General features: G+C 48.2%; 1 protein-coding gene across 7 annotated transcripts in view; it reads right to left on the minus strand.

The window, feature by feature from the left end:
- Positions 1-23692, minus strand: part of LOC119160822 (organic cation transporter protein) — a 314044-nt gene that overhangs the window by 16872 nt on the left and 273480 nt on the right. For all 7 annotated transcript variants that reach the window (XM_037413072.2, XM_075880783.1, XM_075880781.1 and 4 more), the window contains 2 exons: positions 17702-17916; positions 7672-7856 (listed from right to left, as the gene is read on the minus strand). In XM_037413072.2, the coding sequence (XP_037268969.1) occupies positions 7672-7856; positions 17702-17916 (400 nt within the window). The remainder of the gene's footprint in view (positions 1-7671; positions 7857-17701; positions 17917-23692) is intronic.

The following is a 23692-nucleotide window of genomic DNA, read 5'->3' on the forward strand; positions in this document are numbered from 1 at the left end:
TGTGGCTCAATGCTCTATACTATCTCATTTGTTGCCAGCTTTCATCTCATTTTCCATTTAGGCAGCTTGATACAAGGAATGTACAAGTGCTAGAAAGTAAACCTTATTTTTTATGACACCAATGAGCCTATTCTGAATTTTAGTCAGTGTATTATCTTGGTTTAGTTTAGAATGAAATACAGATACTGGGCAGCTGTGCATGTCATTTTATTTTATATATATTTTTAGCAAGTGCTGACTTTTTGATACTTTATCACTGTGCTATACATTTTTAAAGTAAAATGTAGTGGCAGATGCTACGCCACCAGGACCTTGTTTTGTAGGTTTTGGTGCCCTCTTTACACTTGTAAAGCTTTATACTCAATAAATGCATAAATAAAATTTGGCACTATGCATCACCACTGTGAGAAGGAGAAATACCGCAGGTGGATTTTTATCTACTGTTATTTGTTCTCACAGTGGTGACATAAAAAAGCAGCAACTAAAATAACATTGATTTTGTATAAAAATGCTGTGATTGTCTGGTTCAAGTTAAGGGAAGACCATGAGCAAGATATAAATTTACTGCATGTAAAATCAGACTTTTTTTATATAACGTGGCTTTTCTGAAGCACAATTTTCTAGGGAGACAACATCTACAGATAGAGTATTTCATATATTACAAAAGTAATAACACTGCAAGTAATTACCTTCTTGGGGTGTTCATGAATATGTTGAGCCATTCCTGTTCTGCTCTATGGTAACAGACTGTCGCAGACAGACAAAATACCTCATCAGACTGACTCAAGAAGGGCTTGCAATTCGCTGATGATGCTTCAGTATTACAGGAGCGATATGAAAGGCACCCACTTAATGTTAACAGCAGAAAACAATTAGTGATCTACCCACTACATGATTCACCACAGGTGACAAAGAAACGGCTCGATGTGCTAGTACAGCATGACTGATATTTGATTTTGGGATGATACAACAAAAAAACATTAGCATGCCACTGCCGCATCTCAATTGCCCATGTCACATCATGTTCACCATGTAGTCAGTGGAAAGAGGCTATGCATACACATCTTATGCTTAGTAGAGCAAGGCATACAACGTTAATGCAGCCCAGTGGCAAAGGCAGGGTCGGAACACCGGGCTCACACCCTCCTCTTTTTTTCGAATATTCCCCCCCCCCCCGTAGTATACAGAGTGCAAAATGACGCTCGTGCACATCCATGGACTGGGCCCCACTTAAGATCATAGCGGTTGGTGCGCCTTCTTCAATTTCCTGCCCACAAAAAAATTAAAAAAAATGCCTACGCCCCTGTGGCCGCCCACACACATTCTGGTGCTCATTTAAGTGTTGTCAATCGGTGCCATGACCATGTGTACGCATAATGTGAAGGCACACATTACATAAACATTTAGAATAGAAGGACATGCGTACAAAAAATAAAATGCTGAAGTTGAAGTACTTTCATAGCAGTCAGAATTCTGGATAATATGGCAAATTTTACAAAATAGTCTATACTGGTTAACTTGCCAGCCAAAAAAGAAGACATAACAAATGGTATCACAAGTTGTCCCTAGGAGAGCTAGTTAAAGCCAAGGCCATGCCTTGTGCCAATAGAATGGTCTTGCACAGCGTATCACCCTATGCTGTGGCTGTTCTTGTTTATGTAGTCAGACTTAAAGCGAACACAAGTGTTCTCTCTGCCTACTGAGGAGTGAACAGATTTTGTCTCTTCTGAAGTTTCACACATTTCAGCATATTTACATTTTCAGCAAGGTTTCTTTGCAAGAACCTTAAAATTCATGAATTGCAGAAGTTACGAATGATTTGAATTCACTGATACTATTATGCCCCAAAATAACTGCTAGCTGCAAATGTGTCTTAGAAGGAGACGTTGTGCATGGCTCAACTGATCATAGAGAGAATGCCATAGATGCTGCCCATGTTTTACTGCATTTGGCACTCTGCGCTAGCTAGCAAAATATGAAATGGGGAAATTCAAGTTCCGCAGAAGAAACTGAGATATTGAGTGATGAGAAAGAAGGTTTACCTTAGAGTAAGCAAAAATATGCGTCAGTGAATGAGATTTATGATTTGATTGGCGTCCAAAAAATTGCATTTCATTCAAATATGCCTTTCACTAGAATATTGTAAACATAGCCAAACAGAATATTTCCTGCAAACAATTACTCAAGCGGAGGAAAAGAGAGCTGAAGCACCAATAATTTGTCGCACATCATTCACAGAACATTCAAGTGGGTGGAGAAACCTGATATTCTGAAATAAAAACCTGGCTATGACATCATGTTAGTCCATGTAGCATTGAGGCTGTGTCGCGGTATGTACTGAACCATATTGCCAATGGGAAAAGATGATGAGGTGAGCAACAGGAATGTAGAAGCTAACTGGTTGTAGCAAATAAATTGTGAACAACCGCGACGTTCGTGGTGTCATTTTTTGCGTACACCAACCAAAAAATGTAGCCATGTGTTTTGTGAATAACGCGTTAAATTTGAACGCGTTATTCGAAGGTCGTAGGTTCGATTGCTGCTCACGGCAAGTTATTTTTTCAACAACGTTTCTTTGTTCTGTTTACATTACATTAGTTCTAATAAATTCCCCTGTACATTCCTTGGTATTATTGTCTATTAGAGCTCATTATTATTGTGTCAAAACACGGAAAAACGAGAAACGAGCCCTTAGGTATACACTTCTTTATATATATATATATATATATATATATATATATATATATATATATATATATATATATATATATATATATATATATATATATATATATATATATATATATATATATATATATATATATATATATATATATATATATATATATATATATATATATTGTTATGGCGTTTACTAGCGGGCAGACAGCGAGTATACACAATGGCGACAGTAACGGCCAAGCACGGACTCCAAGCGCGAGCGGCGTCCTTTTTCGGGTAGACCCACTAGAGAACACTTGAGAGTTTTACCCACTTCAGTGTTCGGCGGCTTCTCTACAATCACCCCGGGGTCGAAAAGGGAGCCGCCTGGCGACCTAGCAGCTTGTCACTACGATTGGGTCATAGTAAGCCTTCAGGCGCTCCACGTTGACTATGTCGCGCCCGCGGCGGCGCATGTCCGAAGATTGTTCAATTGGCTCGATAAGATAGTTGACCGGAGATGTGCGCTCGATCACACGGAAGGGACCTTCATATTTCGGAAGTAGTTTGGAAGAAAGGCCAGCTACAGAGGTCGGGATTGAGAGCCATACAAGGGAACCAGGAAGGAACGTAGGTTCAGAAGCGGCGGAGCCATCTCGAATACTCTTCTGCCGCTCTTGCTCATGCGTCGTAAATGTCTTGGCCAGCTCGCGACACTCTTCAGCAAGCCTGGCTGTCTCGGAAATAGGTGCACACTCAGATGGATCCGGCGTGTACGGGAGTATAGTGTCGATGGTGTGTGACGGGTGCCTTCCGTACAGCAAGAAGAAAGGTGAAAAACCGGTCGTGCTCTGAGGGGCGGTGTTGTAGGCATAGGTGACGAAGGGCAGTATAGTATCCCAATTCGTATGGTTGGCGGCGACGTACATCGAAAGCATGTCGCCGAGGGTGCGGTTAAAGCGTTCGGTCAGGCCATTCGTCTGCGGGTGGTAAGCAGTTGTTTTGCGGTGGACAGAATGGCACTCCATGAGAATGGCTTCGACGACTTCTGACAAGAAGACACGGCCTCGATCGCTGAGAAGCTCCTGAGGTGGACCATGGCGCAGTATAAATCGTTGCAGTAGGAAGGACGCAACATCACGCGCTGTAGCCGCAGGGATAGCAGCGGTTTCGGCGTATCGCGTTAAATGATCTACGGCGACGATGGCCCAGCGGTTACCAGCCGACGTCAGAGGAAGCGGCCCATACAAATCGATACCTATGCGCCCAAACGGACGCTCAGGGCAAGGTAACGGTTGAAGACTGGCTGGCGACATGTGTGCTGACGGTTTGCGGCGTTGGCAAGCGAGGCAGGAGCGAACGAACTGCTGCACGTAGCGGTACATCCCGCGCCAGAAGTAGCGTTGTCGAATGCGACGGTAGGTTTTGAATACCCCAGAGTGCGCGCATTGCGGATCAGAGTGGAAGGATTCACAGATCTCTGACCGCAGACTGCGGGGTATCACGAGTAACCACTGCCGGCCATCGGCGTCGTAATTGCGTCGGTGTAGAAGGCCGTCACGGATGGCGAAATGGCGAGCTTGACGACGCAAGGCACGCGTGGATGGCGTTGCGGAAGGATCAGCGAGCAAGTCGATGAGCGGGCCGATCGAATTATCCTTTCGCTGTTCGGTAGCGATGATGTCAACATCAATGGCAGAAACTGCAGTCGAGGATACTGAGCAGAGCACATCACCTTCAGGCAGAGGGGAGCGCGAGAGGGCGTCGGCGTCAGCATGCTGGCGTCCGTTGCGGTAAAGCACGCGGATGTCGTAGTCTTGTAAGCGAAGAGCCCAACGGGCGAGACGGCCTGAGGGATCCTTCAATGATGAAAGCCAGCATAGTGCATGATGGTCGGTGACGACATCGAATGGGCGACCATACAAATAAGGTCGAAACTTTGTAAGGGCCCAGACGATCGCCAGGCACTCTTTCTCCGTGACGGTGTAGTTTGTCTCGGCTCTCGTGAGCGTACGGCTTGCATATGCTACGACATATTCAGGGAATCCGGGTTTGCGCTGCGCCAGGACAGCGCCGAGGCCTACACCACTGGCGTCTGTGTGCACCTCCGTCGGGGCCGTAGGGTCGTAGTGGCGTAGAATGGGAGGAGACGTCAGCAAATGGCGGAGCTTCGCGAACGCGTCGTCGCACTCAGACGACCACGAATTGAGGGGCCCGTTACTTCCAAGGAGCTTCGTCAGCGGTGATATAATCGTAGCAAAGTTTCGTATGAAGCGTCGGAAGTATGAGCACAGGCCAACGAAACTACGCAGTTCTTTGACGGACGCAGGTTTGGGGAATTCAGCCACGGCCCGAAGCTTGGCTGGGTCAGGAAGAATGCCATCCTTAGACACGACGTACCCTAGGATGGTCAGTTGCCGTGCTGCAAAGCGGCACTTCTGCAGATTTAGTTGCAAGCCGGCATTGCTCACACGTGCGAAAACTTCTTTCAGACGTTGGAGATGCGTGGAGAAATCTGGGGCGAACACAACAACGTCATCGAGGTAACACAAGCACGTGTGCCATTTCAAGTTGCGCAGCACGGTGTCCATCATGCGCTCAAAGGTCGCAGGAGCATTACATAGACCAAACGGCATGACGTTGAATTCGTACAAGCCGTCGGGTGTGATGAACGCAGTCTTCGGTCGAGCGTCATCAGCCATGGGTACTTGCCAGTACCCCGAGCGCAGATCGAGAGAAGAAAAAAATTCGGCTCCGTGAAGGCTGTCAATTGCGTCATCGATGCGCGGCAGTGGGTAAACATCCTTGCGCGTGATCTTATTGAGCCGTCTGTAGTCCACACAGAACCGCACAGAACCATCTTTCTTCGCGACAAGAACAACAGGAGACGCCCAGGGACTGTCCGAGGGCCGAATAACGTCGCGTCTGAGCATATCATCAACCTGCTCGTTAATTTCCCGACGTTCAGCAGGCGACACGCGGTAGGGACGTTGCCGTAAAGGTGGATGGGCACCAGTGTCGATACGATGTGTAACAGCGGACGCGCGACCGAGAGAACTTCGCCCGACATCGAAAGAACAATGATATTCTCGCAGCAGGTCCAGAAGCTGGGAACGCTGTACCGACGTAAGATTGTCATCAATGTAGGGGCCGAATACATCAGGAGATGATGAATCATAAGTGGAAACAGCGCTGACAGTACACGAACTGGGACAACGCGAGTCATCAGGTACGTCCAGGACTTGTGCGTTATCCACTGGTTCCACTCTGCCGAGACATTCCCCTCGAACCAAGGTAACAGTGTACGGGGATGGGTTGGTCACAAAAATAGCGGCGTTGCTCTGGGTGATTTGCACGGTCGCGAAAGGTACTAGCAACCCTTTCCGTCGGCAAGCACGGTCGGATGGCGAAACGAGCGCAATTGTGTCGGAGAGTCCAGCGCAGTAGACATGTACACCCATCGCTGAGCTTGGAGGCACTAAGGTGTCGTCTTTCACGAGAATCTTACTCAATTTTGAGGGACTGTCTTCCGGCGTCAAATGCGAGAAGGGTGAGAGTTCAATTTCGGCATTGGCACAATGGATGACGGCGTCGTTGCGGGAAAGAAAATCCCACCCCAGGATGACGTCATGAGAGCATGCAGGAATGATGATGAATTGGCCGACATACAGAACGTCCTGAACGACAACGCGAGCTGTGCACTCTGCTGAAGGATGGATACGATGTGAACCGGCAGTACGAAGGGACAACCCAGAAATCGGCGTCGTCACTTTTCGAAGCAAGCGGCAAAAGTTTTCGTCCATAACGGATACTGCAGCTCCAGTGTCAATAAGAGCAGATGCATGAACACCGTCCACAAGCACGTCTATGACATTAGATGGGCGGCTCTGAGGGCTTTCATATCGCAATAGCATCGCAGTCCTTGCCTCGGGGACTGCGACGACTAGTTTTCCCGCTCATGATTAGCCGAACTTGGCCTCATGGGGGACAAGGAACGACGTCGTGGAGACGGCGACCTTCGAGGAGATGAACCTGGGCGAGACGGCGGTGGCATAGACGGTGCTTCGTCGTGATAGGGACGGCTGAGGTGGCCAGCTATAGGCGAAGAAATGGGAGCCGGCTGTACACGATGGCAATAACGGGCTACGTGACCAGCGTAACCGCAGGCAAAGCAGATGGGCCGGTTGTCGGGTGTGCGCCATCGGTTCGCTGGGGTAGGTCTTGTCCATGACGTAAGAGCCGATGGACGGAACTGTGGCTGGAAAGGCTGCAGGGGGTGCTGGAGCTGAGTCTGCGAGGTCACGTCAACATACGTAGCCGGCATAGCCGCTGTAAAGGATGGAGGTCGTGCGGCAGCTTCGGCGTAAGTCAGTGGGACGGGCGGTTGAACGACTGGAGGCGGCCTAGCGACCACTTGGGCGTAACTTGGGGGCGCAGGGGCCGGAAGCTGTTGTGGTTGCACAACAGCTTCTCCACCAATTTGTTATGGCGTTTACTAGCGGGCAGACAGCGAGTATACACAATGGCGACAGTAACGGCCAAGCACGGACTCCAAGCGCGAGCGGCGTCCTTTTTCGGGTAGACCCACTAGAGAACACTTGAGAGTTTTACCCACTTCAGTGTTCGGCGGCTTCTCTACAATATATATATATATATATATATATATATATTCAGGATGACGAGTGAGTGAGGGATGTTAGCTCCCCCCCACTCGCGAAAGAGTTGGTACGCCACTGTCAATGGTTGTGCCGTACGACTCTTGTGTTTCACTCTGCACGTTGAACGTATGTTTCAGAGAAACTACTTACCCAACTGTTCGTATCAGTGCAGTGAAGGGAGACATGGGGTGACAGAGTTTCTGGCACCTGGTTTCATGTAATGTGCCTATCAGGTGACATGTGAGATGTCTGCAGTAAGGTGGCAATTTTCTTTTGTAAGGGACAGGATGTGAGTGAGCAGCGCTGATCATGTACTGAGAGACTTTGGAAAGAGCACAGAAACAGTTCTTACCAGATCCCGGAGGAAAGGTGCCACCATGGCACCGCATCGCGAGCAGGTGAGGACACAGGCGAAGCCAAAGCTGCGAGCTGATGTCGGGAATATCTCGGGTGCCATGATCCACTTGATGAAACCCGCACTCAGAACCAGGAAGCGCACGAGCACGTTGGAACCAATCTCCAACCAGCTCGGGCTGCCTGCAATCCGAAGCGGCCGTGTTCATAAATTTCGGAAACATCAAGGTCATTTCAAATGACCTTTTCTGTGAGCTGCGTAACTTACAGTGTTTAATTGCACCATTAAAAGCAAAGAGGACCGTCGTCCTGTCTTGGTAACCCAGCTACTAGAGCGACGAACAATGAGAGGAAGATCATAGGGAAAGCTAAGTGGGTGAAAAGGAAGTATGATGTACCTAGTTGAACTTGGTAGAGAAGGAAAAGAGTGAAATAGGGTAGAGAGGAGAAGAGAAATGGCGCTCGAAGAATCCTGTGGAGAAGCTGCTGAGAGAGAAGAAAGGGTGCGCCGAGCGTTGATGAAACCGGAGGAAAGGCGCGCTGATGTCAACAGCTCCGCTGTTTATTTATATCTTTTGCGACAACAAGTAAATTCAAGCTGCGCATAAGTTGTCGCGCGAAAATTCCAAGTCCCATTTTTTCTCTTTGCGTTATAGGATAACAAGAATTATGTTCCATGAGTGATTTTACAACTAATACCAAGTTCTCACGGAGTATCATGCCACAGTAAACCACGCCTTCTACTATTATTTGTGTGGCATCGTTCTCCGAACAGTAACATGAATTTCATCATAATGAAATTGAGATTACCGGGATGAAAAGAAATTGGACAGATCAACTGGAAAGTTTTGGAGTGCGCACATTTTGATTTTCTTTCTATAGGTGGGGGGGGGGGGGGGTAACCTCGATTTCCCAGATGTTTCATGTCTGCGACTTCCTGTCACCGGTGCATACCATGTGCCATCGATGTGAAGTTTTGGAAGGAGTAGGATGAACTGGTTGGTCCTACCGTACTCAAGCGCACGCAGTGAATAGGCAAGAGTCGGGAGTGAAGATGAAATAAAATATTTGACGTACAACTTATGAGCAGCTTAAACAAAATAACAACAAAGTCAAAAGTCGGCACAAGTATACAATGACATCATCAAGCGGAGCACTTTGGTTTCTTTTTCAGGAGAATGTACTTCAGCCCAGTGATAAGGCACTAAACATTTGTGCGTGAAGAGGACCGCAAACTCACGACTCCTAACGTTTTCCCGCTCGAATTCACTCACTTATTTACACATTACTTCGGTTATTGTGTTTGCCGAGGTGAAAACAAAGGCATAGTAGAGTTTGCGTGAATGAGGAATGGGGTCGTATTGTAGAAACACGTGACGACGGTAAAGGAAGAGACAGTATGAGCCCGAAAGAGCGCTGACAGTCAATTAATGTATGAAATTGTCAGTAACTTTACACTCGAATAAGTGAAGAAGGACTAGAGGTATGGAAGTTGCTCCTTTAGAAGAGTAACTAACCTGATGCACCCATTGCTCCATTTTGGGAGTAACTGCGAAAGAGTAAACCCGCTCTCATGGTTACTCCTCAAAGGAGCAACTTTATGTTGCGCAAAAAAGGCTTTTGTCGATTTTAACAGTCTTTCGAAGTGCGTGCAGGCATTTGATTAGATGTACAACCATTGTGCTAGCATCACATTCATAAATGCATTTCAGAAAATTGAACATTCGGCTAATAACAAGCTAGGCAGACTATGATAAAGGGTCAGCAAGAAGCTTGATAACGTCGGGACGTGTGGTTGCTCCATTAGTCACAAGGTTAGGTTCGTGTCATGTAGGGCCAACGTCGTCTATTGCATCCCTCTGTCATGTAGTCGTGTGCGTCAGCCAGACAGGCGGACGTTTAAACATACGTCTTAGAGAGCATCAGTCTTCCTTGTAGGGGTAACCCCTAACGCACCTTGCCATGCACTGCGCAGTGAGGCAGTGCAATGGACGATTCTCGGCGACAGAGATCTTGTTTAGACACCACGATCGCACGGCACGGGGAACTTGCCGTGGCTTTCCATATTAAGGTGGGGGTTTCTATGTGTGTTAGCAATCCTTCTTCAGCCTTATCAGAAAAGGAAGTAATACCACTCAAGGAGACAGTGTAGACCAGAGAGGAGGGGGTGCAGGAGGCTTGTTCTTGTTTTGTTTTCTTGCCTTTTGCTCCGCTCATGATGCGCCTGCGCGAGATTTAGTAGAGCGTGAAGGTTTTGATGTTATATATTTTCAGTTCAAGTAGAAGCTTTCAGTTGGGAGTGAGTGCTTGCGGTGTTCACTTTGTGGTCATCGTCTTTTTTACGTTACATTTTCGCCGTAATGTTGTCAGGGCTGGCACCGGCACGTCGTCACAACGACGCGAACACGAGTGCAAACAAAACGGGCTCAGTGAAGAACGCAACAAGCGCACTCTCGGCACGCGTGCATAGTGGAACGTGTGGCGTGGTGCTGCCGCACGGTTTAAAAACATTCCCGCGGTGGCACTGCGCACGCCCCAGCAGTCGCAGTCTCTTTGGTCTCCCGAGTACACTCTGCTTGGATATATTAGATGGCACCATTGTCAACGGACCCATAGAATCGGTACTGGTAGCGTGATATTAGTCTGTCTGTCTAACGTTTTCGCTCACAGTGCACTGCTCTACACCACAAATCGTGAAGGAAATTTGTTTTTTATGATATGAATGAAAAGTGTGGTCGGTTAAAGGATCGCTTACATGAAAATGCCTCGTTCAGGATGTGAATGTTGTGACAACGGATTGATCGAGCAACGCACAAAGCCCATGAAGTTCCGCTTGCCCGCACCTGTTGTTTTCTGTGTTCAAAACGTTCATACATGCAAACAAACAAACAAAAAAACATTAGCCAGCATGCCGTCCATCCACCGCAACATTTCCCTGTCACTGTGGCCACCTGTATGCTTTGTGGTAAATGTGTGTTCATAATGTGGGGTACTACGTCCCAAAACCATCATACCATTATGAGAGACGCCGTAGCGAAGGGCGCCGGAAATTCTGACCTCCTGGGGTTCTTTAAAGTGCACCGAAATCTGTGCACACGGGTATACAGCATTTTCGCCTTCATCGAAAATACAGCCGCCGCAGCCGGAATTCGATCCCGCGACCTGCGGGTCAGCGGCCGAGTACACTAGCCACTAGACCACCGCGGCTGGGCTGTAAACGCATGTGTAAAGAACTCCGGTTGGTCGAAATCGATCAAGGACCCTCCTCTACGACATTCCTCATATTCTAATTGTGGTTTTAGAACGTAAAAGCTCAACAATTATTATTACTATCCCTCTATTCGAATAATATTTCTGATATTTTTATATCCTACTATATATAAATTATGTCTTGTTATATTATTGCAATCGATGCGACAATATTGCTGAGTATGCGCATAGAGTAGTCACCTTAAAAAGAGGGGGGGATGCAAGATCTGCCTCCTACTGTAGTTTAGTAGGGGGGGGGTACCTTGAACCTTCCCACTGGCTTTCCCCGTTTCCCCGTCGTGGTGGTCTAGTGGCTAATGTACTCGGCTGCTGACTCACAGGTCGCGGGATGGAACCCCGGCTACAGCGGCTGCATTTTCGACAAAGGTGAAAATGCTGAAGGCCTGTGCAGTAAGATTTGGGTGGACGTTAAGAAACCCAAGGTGGTCAATATTTCCGGAGTCCTTCACTACGGCGTCTCTCATAATCATATTGTTAACGATGTTGAAGAACTCGGGGGTGTAATAAAACGTATTTATTAAAGGGCGAACCTGTGCCCACAACTCAAAGAGACTATGGTCGTAGAACGTGACAGCCGAACACCAATGATGTCCGCCTTCTTTTTCTTCAAGAGAGAAGTCCCGAGCACGTTGCGCACATCAGCCGGGTCCAGCTGGGTGCTCGTGCCATCATCGTCATCTCTGCGCAACACTAGACGGCGCGCATGTATGTCCCTGTGCGCGCGGTGATGGGTGCGTTGTTTGAATGCAGGAAAGATGTCGCGGCATAATCCCCCTCCTCATACGCATCGTCCCAATGCGTCAGGCAATGAATAGATTCGTGGTAGGCGTCACTGGTTTTCCGATGATCTTTCATAGTAAGGCTTCATCCGGACTACATGTACAACCTCTGTAGGGTTGTGGCGTTTTGAGCTCCCGTGTATAGCGGATCTGACTTGGTACGTTACATCGCTTACACAATGGAGCACTTCGTAAAGCCTGAAGTATCGGCTAAGAAGTTTTTAAGAAAGTCCACGGCAACGCACTGGGGTCCATATTCATACTTTGTCACCTGGTTGATAATGCACTTCGGTACGATGCTTATTGTACCGGTAGGAGTCGATACGCTTTTGGTGGCGTATTCTGTATCTCGCCATCTGTCGTGCTTCCTCGGCTCTTTGCAAGAAGTCGTCTAGGTCGGGTGGATTGCTGCTCTCACCATTCAGTGGTAACAAGGCATCCAGTGAAGTGGTGACTGTTCAGCCCCGTACAAATTCAAATGATGTCACTCGCGTTGTTTCTTGAACGGCTGTATTATATGTGAACGTGATGTAGGACAATATATGTTCGACGTCAACATACACTGAAAGCATATCAGTCAGAGTTCTGTTGAGGCGCTCCGTTAGGCAATTTAATTCAGGATGGTATGTCGTAGTTCTTCTCTGGTCTGAATGGGTCATTCGCATCAGACATTTCGTTAGGTCAGCAGTAAAAGCTGTGCCACGATCTGTAATTACGACGCTGGCTGTACCATGGTTGAGGACTATGTTGTTGATGAAGAACTTGGCAACTTCAAGAGCTGTTGCACTATACAGTGAGTGAGTCTCAGCGTAACGAGCGAGATAGTCCGTGGCTACAACTATCCACTTGTTGGAATGGAGCATCCGGTGGTTCTATTGGCTGGAGGAGGTCTGCAGGTTTCACGAATGGAGTTTTGCGTCTTTGACACTCACGGCAAGTTTTCACATAGTGCTAAACTGATGCTAACAGTTTTGGCCAGTAGTATTTTAGATGAATTCTGGTGAATGTACGGCTGACACCCATACGTCCAGATGTTGGCTCATCATGGCATTTGTGCAAAATCTCGTTTCGTAAATGTGCAGGTACAACGAGTGAGTACTTGTCACCATGAGGCTCGAAGTTCCTCTTGTAAAGGACCCCTTCTTGAAGACAGAACGAAGGGAGCCCTCTGGATAAAGTGCGCGGGACTTTAATGTTGAGTCCTTGGAGACGCTGTATAAGCGGCCGCAAATCGGGGTCATTTTGTTGTCGATGAGCGATTTCGGATTCCTGGACGACGCCTAGAAACGGGAAGTCTTCTACCTCCGGCTCACTTGTCACCACTGGTGCGCGTGATAGGCAGTCGGCATCGCTGTGTTTTTTCCCAGATTTGTATACCGCAGTAATTTCGTACTCTTGTAGCCTAAGGCTCCATCTTGCTAGTCATCCAGAGGGATCCTTTTGATTCGCTAGCCAGCACAGGCAATGGTGGTTACTGACTGCTCGGAATGGTCTACCATAGAGGTACGGTCGAAATTTACTTATAGCCCAGATGACCGCGAGACACTTTTTTTCGGTCGCAGAGTAATTTGTCTCAGCTTTCGAAAGCTTGCTGCTGGCATACGCTAGCACTTTTTCGTGGCCGTTTCACACTGAACCATTTCACACTTAAGTTCACACTGGTGCGAGTTACGTCGGCTTCGAGGCCGACGTAACTCGCACCAGTATGAACTTTAGTTTGGGCAGTCTCATTGAAGTGGGCGAGGATTGGAGAGGCTTGCAGGTGTGTTCTTAACTCATCAAATGCTTCGTGTTGCTCACTTTACCACATAAAGGGCACGTCGTTTTTTGTTAGATTAGTAAAGGGTTCAGCAATGTTCGAAAAAGTTTCCACAAATCGCCGATAGTACGCGCATAAACCCAGGAAACGACGTACTGACTTCTTGTATTTAGGATTCGCGAACTTCGCGATAGCAGCTGTCTTTTCGGGATCTGGACGAACGCATTCGGAGCTGATGACGTTTCCGAGGAATCGAAGCTCTTCAAAACCGAAGCGGCACTTTCCTGGCTTGATGGTCAAGGCTGCTGAACGAATAGATTCTAATACTGTGCGGAGTCGCTCTAGATGTTGGTCGAATGTAGCGGAAAATACGACAGCGTCATCCAAGTACACCAAGCAAGACTACCATTTCAGTCCAGCGAGGACAGCGTCCATCATTCTCTGAAACGTCGCTGGCGCTGTACACAGGCCGAATGGAAGCGCTTTAAATTCGCAGAGGCCGCCAGCGGTTATGAATGCCATCTTTTCACGGTCGCGCTCATCCACCTCAATTTGCCAATATCCGCTCTTGAGATCAAGGGAGGAGAAGTATTTTGCCCTCTGTTGTCGACCGAGTGTGTCATCGATACGTGGCAGAGGGTATACATCTCGTTTGGTTACGCTGTTCAATTTCCGATAGCCGACGAAGAATCGAAGGCTGTTATCTTTCTTTTTAACAAGCACTACGGGAAACGCCCATGGACTGCTGGAAGGCTGGGTCACGTCATCTGAAAGCATCTTCTTCACTTGTTTCTTGATGACGTCTCTTTCCTTTTGCGATACTCGATATGGGTGCTGGTAAATCGGTCTCGTGGCTTCTTCTGTCATGTTCCTGTGTTTTGCAATAGCCGTGCGTCACATCCTGGAGGACGTTGAAAAGCAGTCCGAAAATTCTTTTATAGGGGAAAACAATCGTTTCTTTTGATAATATGGGAGCCTATGGTTGACGTTAGCTGATGCGTCGACGTTGCAGGTCTCTTGTGGAGTGGTTGGCGTTGTCGCTAAACGGCATAGTTCGGTCACCATGCTGAACTCGTGGAAATAGGCGATAGCCATACCATGCGCGAAGTGCTGACATTTATTCCCAAAATTCGTAAGCAGTACAATTGAGCGGCGATTCGTTAAGTTAACAACACCCCTCGCCACGCGAATTCCTTTGTTTAAAAAGAGCCCTACATTTCCATCCGCTATTCCTTCATGGTCACAAAATGCCTTATTTTCGACAAGCACCATTACACTACAGCGTGGTGGCACTGTGACGTCATCATCAACAACGCGCAGAGCAGTAAGACGTCGCTTTTCCGATTCCTTTACCGACATAGCTTGTTCCGTCGAAAACGTTACACTGGATCTACGCAGCTTAATTATGGCTCCATTGGCTTGCAGAAAATCTATACCTAGTATATGCTCCCTTGAACAGTCCGTCAGTACGATGAAGTCAGCAGCGTAAGTAAAGCCTCTTATCTCGAGCCTTGAGGTGCATCTGCCAAGCGGCGTAGTAGTGTGACCACCTGCCGTGCGTATCTGTGCCCCACTCCATTTCGTCACAACCTTTTTCAGTTTCTCTGCTGATTTGTGACTCCTTACCGAATAATCAGTGCCAGTGTAAACTAAAGCAATCAGCTCGTATCTCTCTATTTCCAACCGCAAATATGAAGTAATCTTCGCACTGCTACGCTTATTCTCTGTAAACAAAGCATCATCACCTTGAAACCGTGATGGAGGATCTTCGCAACTGTAGTTATCAGCGGCTTCACCTCCACAGGTCACTTGCTTCAGTTTTCCGGGTGTGGGCTTGTAGAACGGTGCTCAGGCCGGGCGGAAGAAGCACGTGGGCTTGAGGATCGGTAACGCCTGGGTGACGGCAATCTTGGCTGATGTTGGCGTGGAGTGAGTGGGCTCTGGTACGTGATGTGGACAGGTACTCTTCGATCTCCGCTGGCCGTTCACTGTTTCGAGGACATGGTGCGTACAACGGAAAGCCCCTTAATCCTGCCTGTCGGTAAGGGCAGAACCTATATAGGTGACCTGCTTCCTCGCAATGGAAATACAAAGGCCTGCTCTCACGGTCACGCCAGATGTCACTTTTCCGGGGCCTTTGATCCACGTAGCGAGCTACACTACGGGCTCGTGGCAGGTGGGTAGCCATTGGTTCCAGTGGAGGAGGTGCGCTGCGTGCCGTCTGTGGGTAAGGATCAGCCATCGCAACTGCTGCATTGGTGTGTGCTGCGGGTTGTGTGAGTATTTCAGAGTACGTTGGGATGCATTGGATCAGCTGTAGTTCACGCTCCGGCTCACGTATTATCTGCCTCCGTTCATCTCGTACTACGTCGACGACACACAGTGTTGCTGTAGTGTGAGGTGCTTGCAACTTGCTGAGCTCTTCCCTGATCACCGACCTGATGAGTTCTCGCAGGGCGTCCATGTGACTTCACTGGCCTCCAGAGAAGACATTGGATATTGGCAGGTGCGTACATTATGTCCCGATTGTACTGTCGAGCCCGCTGTTCTAGCGTTTTCTCAATGGCTGTCGCTTCCGTATGAAACTCCGCAACTGTTCGTGGTGGGTTGCGGACAAGAACAGCGAATAGCTGTTGCTTTACCCCATGCATGAGGTGGCACAGCTTCTTATCTTCAGTCATATGGGAATCTGCGTGCTTGAACAGGCGGATGATGTGCTCAATGTACATTACGACACATTTGTTGGTGAGTTGGTTTCTGGTTTCAAGCGCAGCCTGCACCTTTTCTTTGAGATCCGTGCTGGCATAAATAGGCAGACCTTGTCGCCGAAATTCATCCCAGGTCGTAAAGGAGGTTACATTTTTTTATTTTGTTTATTTATTCATACTGTCAGCCCAAGGGCCAAGACAGGAGTTGGGGTTACATATCTGGCACGTACAAAGAACATATGTGTAAACAAGTTTCACACTGTACGCTCAAGACACACACTATATGGAAATAACAAAAACAAAAACGCAAAACTATATCAGAATACATCCCGCATAGGTCACGGATAAAAGAAACATGTTCGAATACATCTCGTACGCGTCACCAAAAAGAGAAAAAAGATTTGAAGTAATATAGTACATATTGAACATATTGATATAGTACATTGAACATATTCAACCGACAAGGAACAAGAGATTTGGTTACAAATATTCTGACAAAGCCTTTTCTAACCTTTGTAAATTGCAATGTTCGACTATGCATTGAGGTAATTGATTCCAGTGATCGATGCTCCGAACCAAAAACGAATACTTGAATAAATCTGTTCTGTAGCTAAGTGGTTCTCATACCACGCCTGTGCAAAGTCCTCCAAAGCAAAGTACACGCGGCGGAGTTTTTCTCTCTCGTCCAACCATTCAAACTTCCCACTCTCTCAAAAAGGTTCAGCCAATCTTCTACGTCTTCATACGAGTCACCATGAAATACTGGTGGCTGGTGAGGCTGATTGATCGCCACGTGTGCCGGTGTTACCTGCCTTGTCATGATGGTGGCGTCCATTATTGACTGAGTTCCCCTTGGCGTGAAGTGGAGTGGACTGAATTCTGGTGAATCACCTCGAAGACGGTGACTGGTCCTCTGATACACAGGTGTCAGCTCCACAGGATCAACTCGCTGGTGGTCGGGGCTACGCCGTCTTGCGTTCTAAGGGCTTTGATTCATTACTCAGCACGTCCACCAGAAATGTAACGATGTTGAAGGACTCGGGGGTGTAAGAAAACGTATTTATAATGGGTGACCTTGTGCCCACAACTCCGAAAGACTATGGTCGTAGAACGTGATAGTCAAACATCAAAGATGTCTGCCTTCTTCTTCCTCTTCAAGAGAAGTCCCGAGCGCGTGGCGCACATCAGCCAGGTCCAGCGGGGTGCTCGTGCCATCATCGTCGTCTCTGCGCAACACTAGACAGCGCATGTATGTCCCCGTGCGCAGGTGATGGGCGCGTTGTTTGAATGCAAGCAAGATTTCGCTGCAATATTATGATTTCAGGACACTACATTCCACATATCAATCAAATCAAATTAAACTGGCTTCGCAGCCAATGGAAATTTAGGTGCCGTGTCGCTGCTACAGAGGTCGACTCTCTTGCACGTTTGACGCTTTCGTGTAACGATAGCAACCGATTCGTCTTTAAAGTGACATTCTCGAGGTACCTTACAAACCTTATATAGCCTTACCTTCGGGTAAGAAGGGCAACGGCGTCATGGCGAGCGCTGCAAGCAGAAGGAAGAGCGCCTGAGAATGGCGACGACTCCATTTTCGTGCCACCCACAGCCCGAGAAGTGCAGCTGGGATCTCGCCAGCCGACGAGATGGCGTAGTTTAGGTACGGATTGCCAGGCACAGTTGTCGAGGTAAACACCAAGTTGTAGTATACGAACGAGCCCATGAACCTGGGAATGCCAGTTATGCGCATGACACATTAATCATGTGCCTGTACAAGGTAGTTTCTTCTTCTACACAACGCACATTTTAAAATAAAAATCTTGCGCCATTGAGGTTGAGAAAATTAAGATGAAAGAGAAAGACGAGCGGTTTGGTGCTCGTCTGTCTTTTTTCTGTCCTTTTTTTTTCTTGGCGCTCGTCTGTCTCTTTCCTGCTCTCTTTTTCACGTTTCTTACTTTGCGTCAGTTACAGCGTTTTAGCAAACTAAGGCACCAACTTGCCACAACACAATCTCTTGTACAGGTTGATGTTGCTAGGGAACACATCCCTTCTGCCGAGGCTGAAACACTTCGCCGCGGCTAAAATGACATCGATGCGACTAATGAACAAGATATCGTCAATCAAATTTTTGATGTTGACTTTATCTTTACCTTAGATAATTCGATTGACATGAAAACTTCTTGCATACCTATTTTTATAGGAAACACGAACGTTTTACATAATTTCTCATATTTATAATGGAATTTTATTTATGACAATGAAATTGACCCCGCGCAGCGTGAAGGAGGTGTTGCACGCTGTCAAGTCAGGCGGGAACTATACGCGTGGCAAGAAAGGGTGTGTAGTTTCAAGAATTCGTGGTATGAGTTGCGCGCTTTTTCTCTTCCCTGGTCTCAATGACCACGCTGAAAGCTACACAGGAAAAAGGGGGCTATAACAAAGGCTCAAGAAGGTGGTTGCGTATTGACCACGGACATGTTCTTGCAATAATTGGGCCATCCAGTGGCTGATTACATCTTATTGCTTATGGGCCAATTTGCTGTGCAATGAGAGACTGATTCCTAGCTGTCATTGACACGTAGGTGAACGTTTTTTGATTAGGCTCAAATGTGAGAAGGAGATTCGACTACCAATGGACAATGTGTTTTGAACAGGTTCACTTAGAGAGCGATCTTTTCTGGGCTAGTTGGCACTGCATGCTCGCTTTTTGTTTTTGCGTTCTGAACTCGATGGTTTGACAGCAACCGTTGCGTGGTGTACCATAGAGGTATAAATGTAGACGGGAAATAATGTTGCTACGTAGAGCCACGGCGGATAACTCGAAACTCGATAAGGAAGAGGACGATGTCAGAGCTCCCGTGTAGACTGGGTTCCATCTTGTATGCCTGCTTGTTTTTTCGATAGTAAACATATTTCTCCGACGCCTTTTCTCCATAACATTTTGGTGGAGGTGCGGGTCCTCCCAGAATCAACATCCACAACGATTCTACGAAGCGGGAATTCCTTGACTGCCTCTACGATGGCTGATCACGACGAGAACGAGCATTCGTCGCTACCTTCCCCAAGCGTGCCTCGTCAGACAGCGCAGCGGCCAACAGCGTCGCATCCAGCTGTAGCGAACCGCACAGTTGTTCTGACGACTCCACATGACCCAGACACCTTTTCGGCAACGACGACAAGAATGTCGAAAAATGGCTTCAGCCATACGAACGGGTCAGTGCACTATACAACTGGGACCCGACGCTCATGTTGGCCAATATTCTATTTTACCTTCAGGGCACGGCCAAAGTCTGGTTTTCCAACCATGTGGAAGAAATCACGAGTTGGGATATTTGCAAACACAAACTCATCGGCCTCTTTGGCAAGCCCATTGGACGTCGTCGTTCGGCGCAGAAAGAACTCGCGTGCAGACTGCAGTCCTGCACCGAGCCATACGTGACATACATTCAGGATGTGCTCGCCCTCTGCCGCACGATTGACGACAAAATGCCGGAAGTCGAAAAGGTCGCGCACATCCTCAAAGGAATCGTGGATAGTGCCTTCACTCTCCTTGTGTTCCGCAACTCTTCGACAGTGGAAGACGTCAGTAACGAATGCCGACGCTTCGAAGAAGCGAAAAGTCGTCGTATTACTGCCCAATTTTCACGTCTTCCCAACACGGCTGCCATGTCTACCTGCGAAGACGCCCGTCTCGCTTCAGCCGCTGCTACTACCGACAACATTGTGCGCATCGTCCGCCGTGAAATCGAGGCCACATCTCCTATTGTTGATCATGCCCGGGCCACTGACGATTCTAGATCGCGCAATGATTTAATACAGACCGTTCTCCGCCAGGAACTGGCCAACGCCGGACTACAGACGCTCTGCCCAGTGAACCAACCTCACCAATTATTCAGTGTACCTGATATGACCCGCGGTCCGTACAACCGTCCACGTTACAGCAACTCGACTGAATGGCGAACCTCTGATGATAGACCTATATGCTTCCACTGCGGACGAGTCGGCCACATTTCACGTCATTGTAGTAATTCCTGGAATCGGCAGCCATGGCCAAACTACGCAAACACCTGACGCCCACCTAATGGTTTCCGCATGCCAATATACGACGACCACGACAATGCTTCGCTACTCATGCCCGCTCGACCAAACCGCTCGCCGTCGCCATCCGGACGCCTGTCGCGCTCACCTAACCATCGCCGCTCTCCTTCTCCCTCCAACCGCCACCAGTCCTTGGAAAACTAGTGGGCGCAGCTCCTAGAGGTGAGCCTGCCTTCCCGACCAGACCCAAAATTTCTCTCCACACGCTACCCGGACACAAGAACTTCATCAACGTAAATGTAGACGGCACACCTGCAATAGCACTCATTGATACTGGCGCTCACATATCTGTAATGAACTCTAGTCTTCATGATCGGTTAAAAAAAGTGCTTACGCCTGCTCCTATCACTGTAGTCCGAGCAGCTGATGGATCAACGTCAACTGTCGCTGAGATGTGTGCCGCTCGCGTCATTGTGGCTGGATGTCACACTTCTGTTTTGTTCTACGTCCTGGACCACTGCCCACATGAAATCATTCTGGGATTAGATTTTCTGTCGGAGCATTCTACCCTAATTGACTGTTTTGCTGGTGTTGTGCAACTTGCTTTACCACACGCCGTTGACCATCCTTCTGCTGCGCCGCGAAGGATATGCTCCGTCGAGCACATTCGCCTATTATGTCGAGCTGTGACGTATATGGACGTCTCTACCGATCCGCCTGTGGCCGACGGAGATTATCTGGTGTCACCTAACGCTACCGTCCTCTCTTCGTTCAATGTAACGTTCCCGCACACGATTATCACTATGAAGGACAACGTAGCACGTCTTGCTATTGTCAACTTTGGAATTTGCGCGCAAGTACTGCCCCGAAGAATATGCCTTGCAACACTTGCCTCGGCCAGTGACTACAACACTTCTGCTTTAACAGAGGATACACCGTCACATCCAGGTCTAGAGTTGGGCGCTACCCGAGATGGCATAACGAAAATGATCGCATCTGATCTCCCTGCCGAGCATGTGCACGCGCTTCGTGGCCTCCTTGCGTCGTATGAAGACATCTTTGATCTGCATGACCGACCACTAGGCCAAACGACCATCGTAAAGCACCGGATTAACACCGGTGATGCAAATCCGGTACATCGGCGACCCTATCGGATATCCTCCACCAAACGCCACGTGATCCAGAAAGAAGTTGACAAGATGCTTGCTCGGAACATCATTGAGCCTTCTTCAAGCCCATGGGCTTCGCCTGTCGTCCTCGTCAAAAAGAAGGATAACAGCTGGCGTTACTGTGTTGACTACCGGAATCTTAACAAGGTAAGGAAAAAAGACGTGCAACCCCTGCCGATGATAGATGACGCGCTTGACTGCTTTAGGGAGGCAAAATATTTTTCTTCCATTGACCTCCGTTCCGGCTACTGGCAGATAGCAGTTGATGACATGGACCGTGAAAAGACAGCATTCATAACTCCCGACGGACTCTTTCATTTAAAGTAATCCCGTTCGGGTTATGCAATGCCCCAGCTACATTCGAACGAATTATGGACGCTCTCCTTCACAGTTTTAAATGGTCAAACTGCTTGTGCTACCTTGATGATGTCATTGTCTTCTCATCGACTTTTGAAACACACCTCGAGCGTCTCTCGAGTATTCTTTCTGCTTTCCGCAAGGCAGGGCTTCAGTTGAACTTGTCCAAATGTCACTTTGGCCGCCGCCAGCTCACTGTCCTCGGTCACCTTGTTGATTCTTCTGGTGTTTGTCCCAAGCCTTAGAAAATCCTCGCAGTCAAAGATTTCTCTTTGCCGACCTCCGAGAACGACGCTCGGAGCTTTCTGGGCCTCTGTTCCTACTTTCGCCGATTTTTGCGGAATTTTGCTCACGTCGCGCGCCCACTCACGGAACTACTGAAGAAAGATGTGACTTTTGTGTGGTGACCTGAACAAGCCAAAGCATTCGCTGAGCTGACCGCCAGACTTACGACGCCACCAATTCTCGGAATTCGTGATATGTTCGCTCCAACCGAAGTGCGCACTGACGTAAGTGGCCATGGAATCGGAGCAGTTTTGGCACAAAGACAGCATGGCTGCGAGTGCGTCATTGCATACGCTAGCCGTCTATTATTGCCAGTGGAACGAAATTACTCAATCACTGAACGTGAATTTTTTGCGCTCGATCGTTTGGGCAGTGGATAAATTTCGGCCATATTTGTATGGATGGCCATTCACAGTTGTCACTGACCATCACGCCTTACGCCGGCTGTCGTCCTTAAAAGATCCTAGTGGACGTCTTGGCTGGTGGGCTCTATGGATATAAGAATATTCGTACACAGTCGTTTACAAATCGGGCCGCCAACATGAAGATGCCGACTGCTTGTCGCGTCATCCAGTCGACCCACCGGACGTTCCTGAGAGCGGCGAGTCTACTTGCGTGCTGCCACTTTCCGCCTTCGGCAAAATCGGAGATGAGCAACGTCATCATTCTTAGTTGAGAGATATCGTCATTCGGCTGACTGGTCCCACCACTCTTCCGTCTCTCCGTATGTTCCTGCTCCGAGACGGCGTATTATATTGCTACAGCATGCATCCTGACGGACCTGAGCTGCTACTGATCATACCCCAACATATGCGTCAGACTTTCCTCGCGCAGTTACATGACATTCCGATGGCTGGTCACTTAGGAGTCTCAAGAACTTATGACCATGTTCGACGTCGCTTCTTCTGGCCTGGTATGTACCGATCCGTCCATAGTTACATCGCTTCTTGTAAATCCTGTCAACATCGCAAAAAGCCAACAACCTTTCCAGCAGGACGCCTTCAGCCCATTCAAATACCATCAGAACCGTTTTATAGGGTAGCTCTTGACCTACTTGCACCTTTTTCTTTCGCGGTCAATGGGAACAAGTGGATAGCAGTCGCCACGGACTACGCTACTTGGTATGCCATCACGCGGGCCCTTCCTACCAGTTAATGTGCAACCGACGTCACTGACTTTCTCCTAGAAGACGTGATACTACATCACGGCACCCCTCGACAACTACTTACCGATCGGGGTCGCTGCTTCCTATCCCCGGTTATACAAGACATATTGCACTCTTGCGCTACAAGACACAAGTGCACAACAGCCTATCACCCTCAAACCAACGGGCTCACAGAACGGCTAAATCGAACTATCACAGACACGCTCGCCATGTAGGTTTCCACCGACCATCGTGACTGGGACGCGGTCCTGCCATTTGTGACATTTGCCTATAACACGTACCGGCTTGATACTGCAGGTTTCTCGCCTTTTTTTTCTCTTGTATGGACGAGAACCCACGCTACCTTTTGACACGCTCCTTCCAACCATTACCCACACATCGGACTATGCCCGCGATGTTATCTCTAAAGCTCTACAGGCACGTGAAATTGCTCGCCTGCGTCTTAGTGATTCGCAAGACCGCCAACGACTGCTGTACAATGCCCGCCAC

Source organism: Rhipicephalus microplus, chromosome X (genome assembly GCF_043290135.1).
Source record: "Rhipicephalus microplus isolate Deutch F79 chromosome X, USDA_Rmic, whole genome shotgun sequence".
NCBI classification, from domain to species: Eukaryota; Metazoa; Arthropoda; class Arachnida; order Ixodida; family Ixodidae; genus Rhipicephalus; species Rhipicephalus microplus.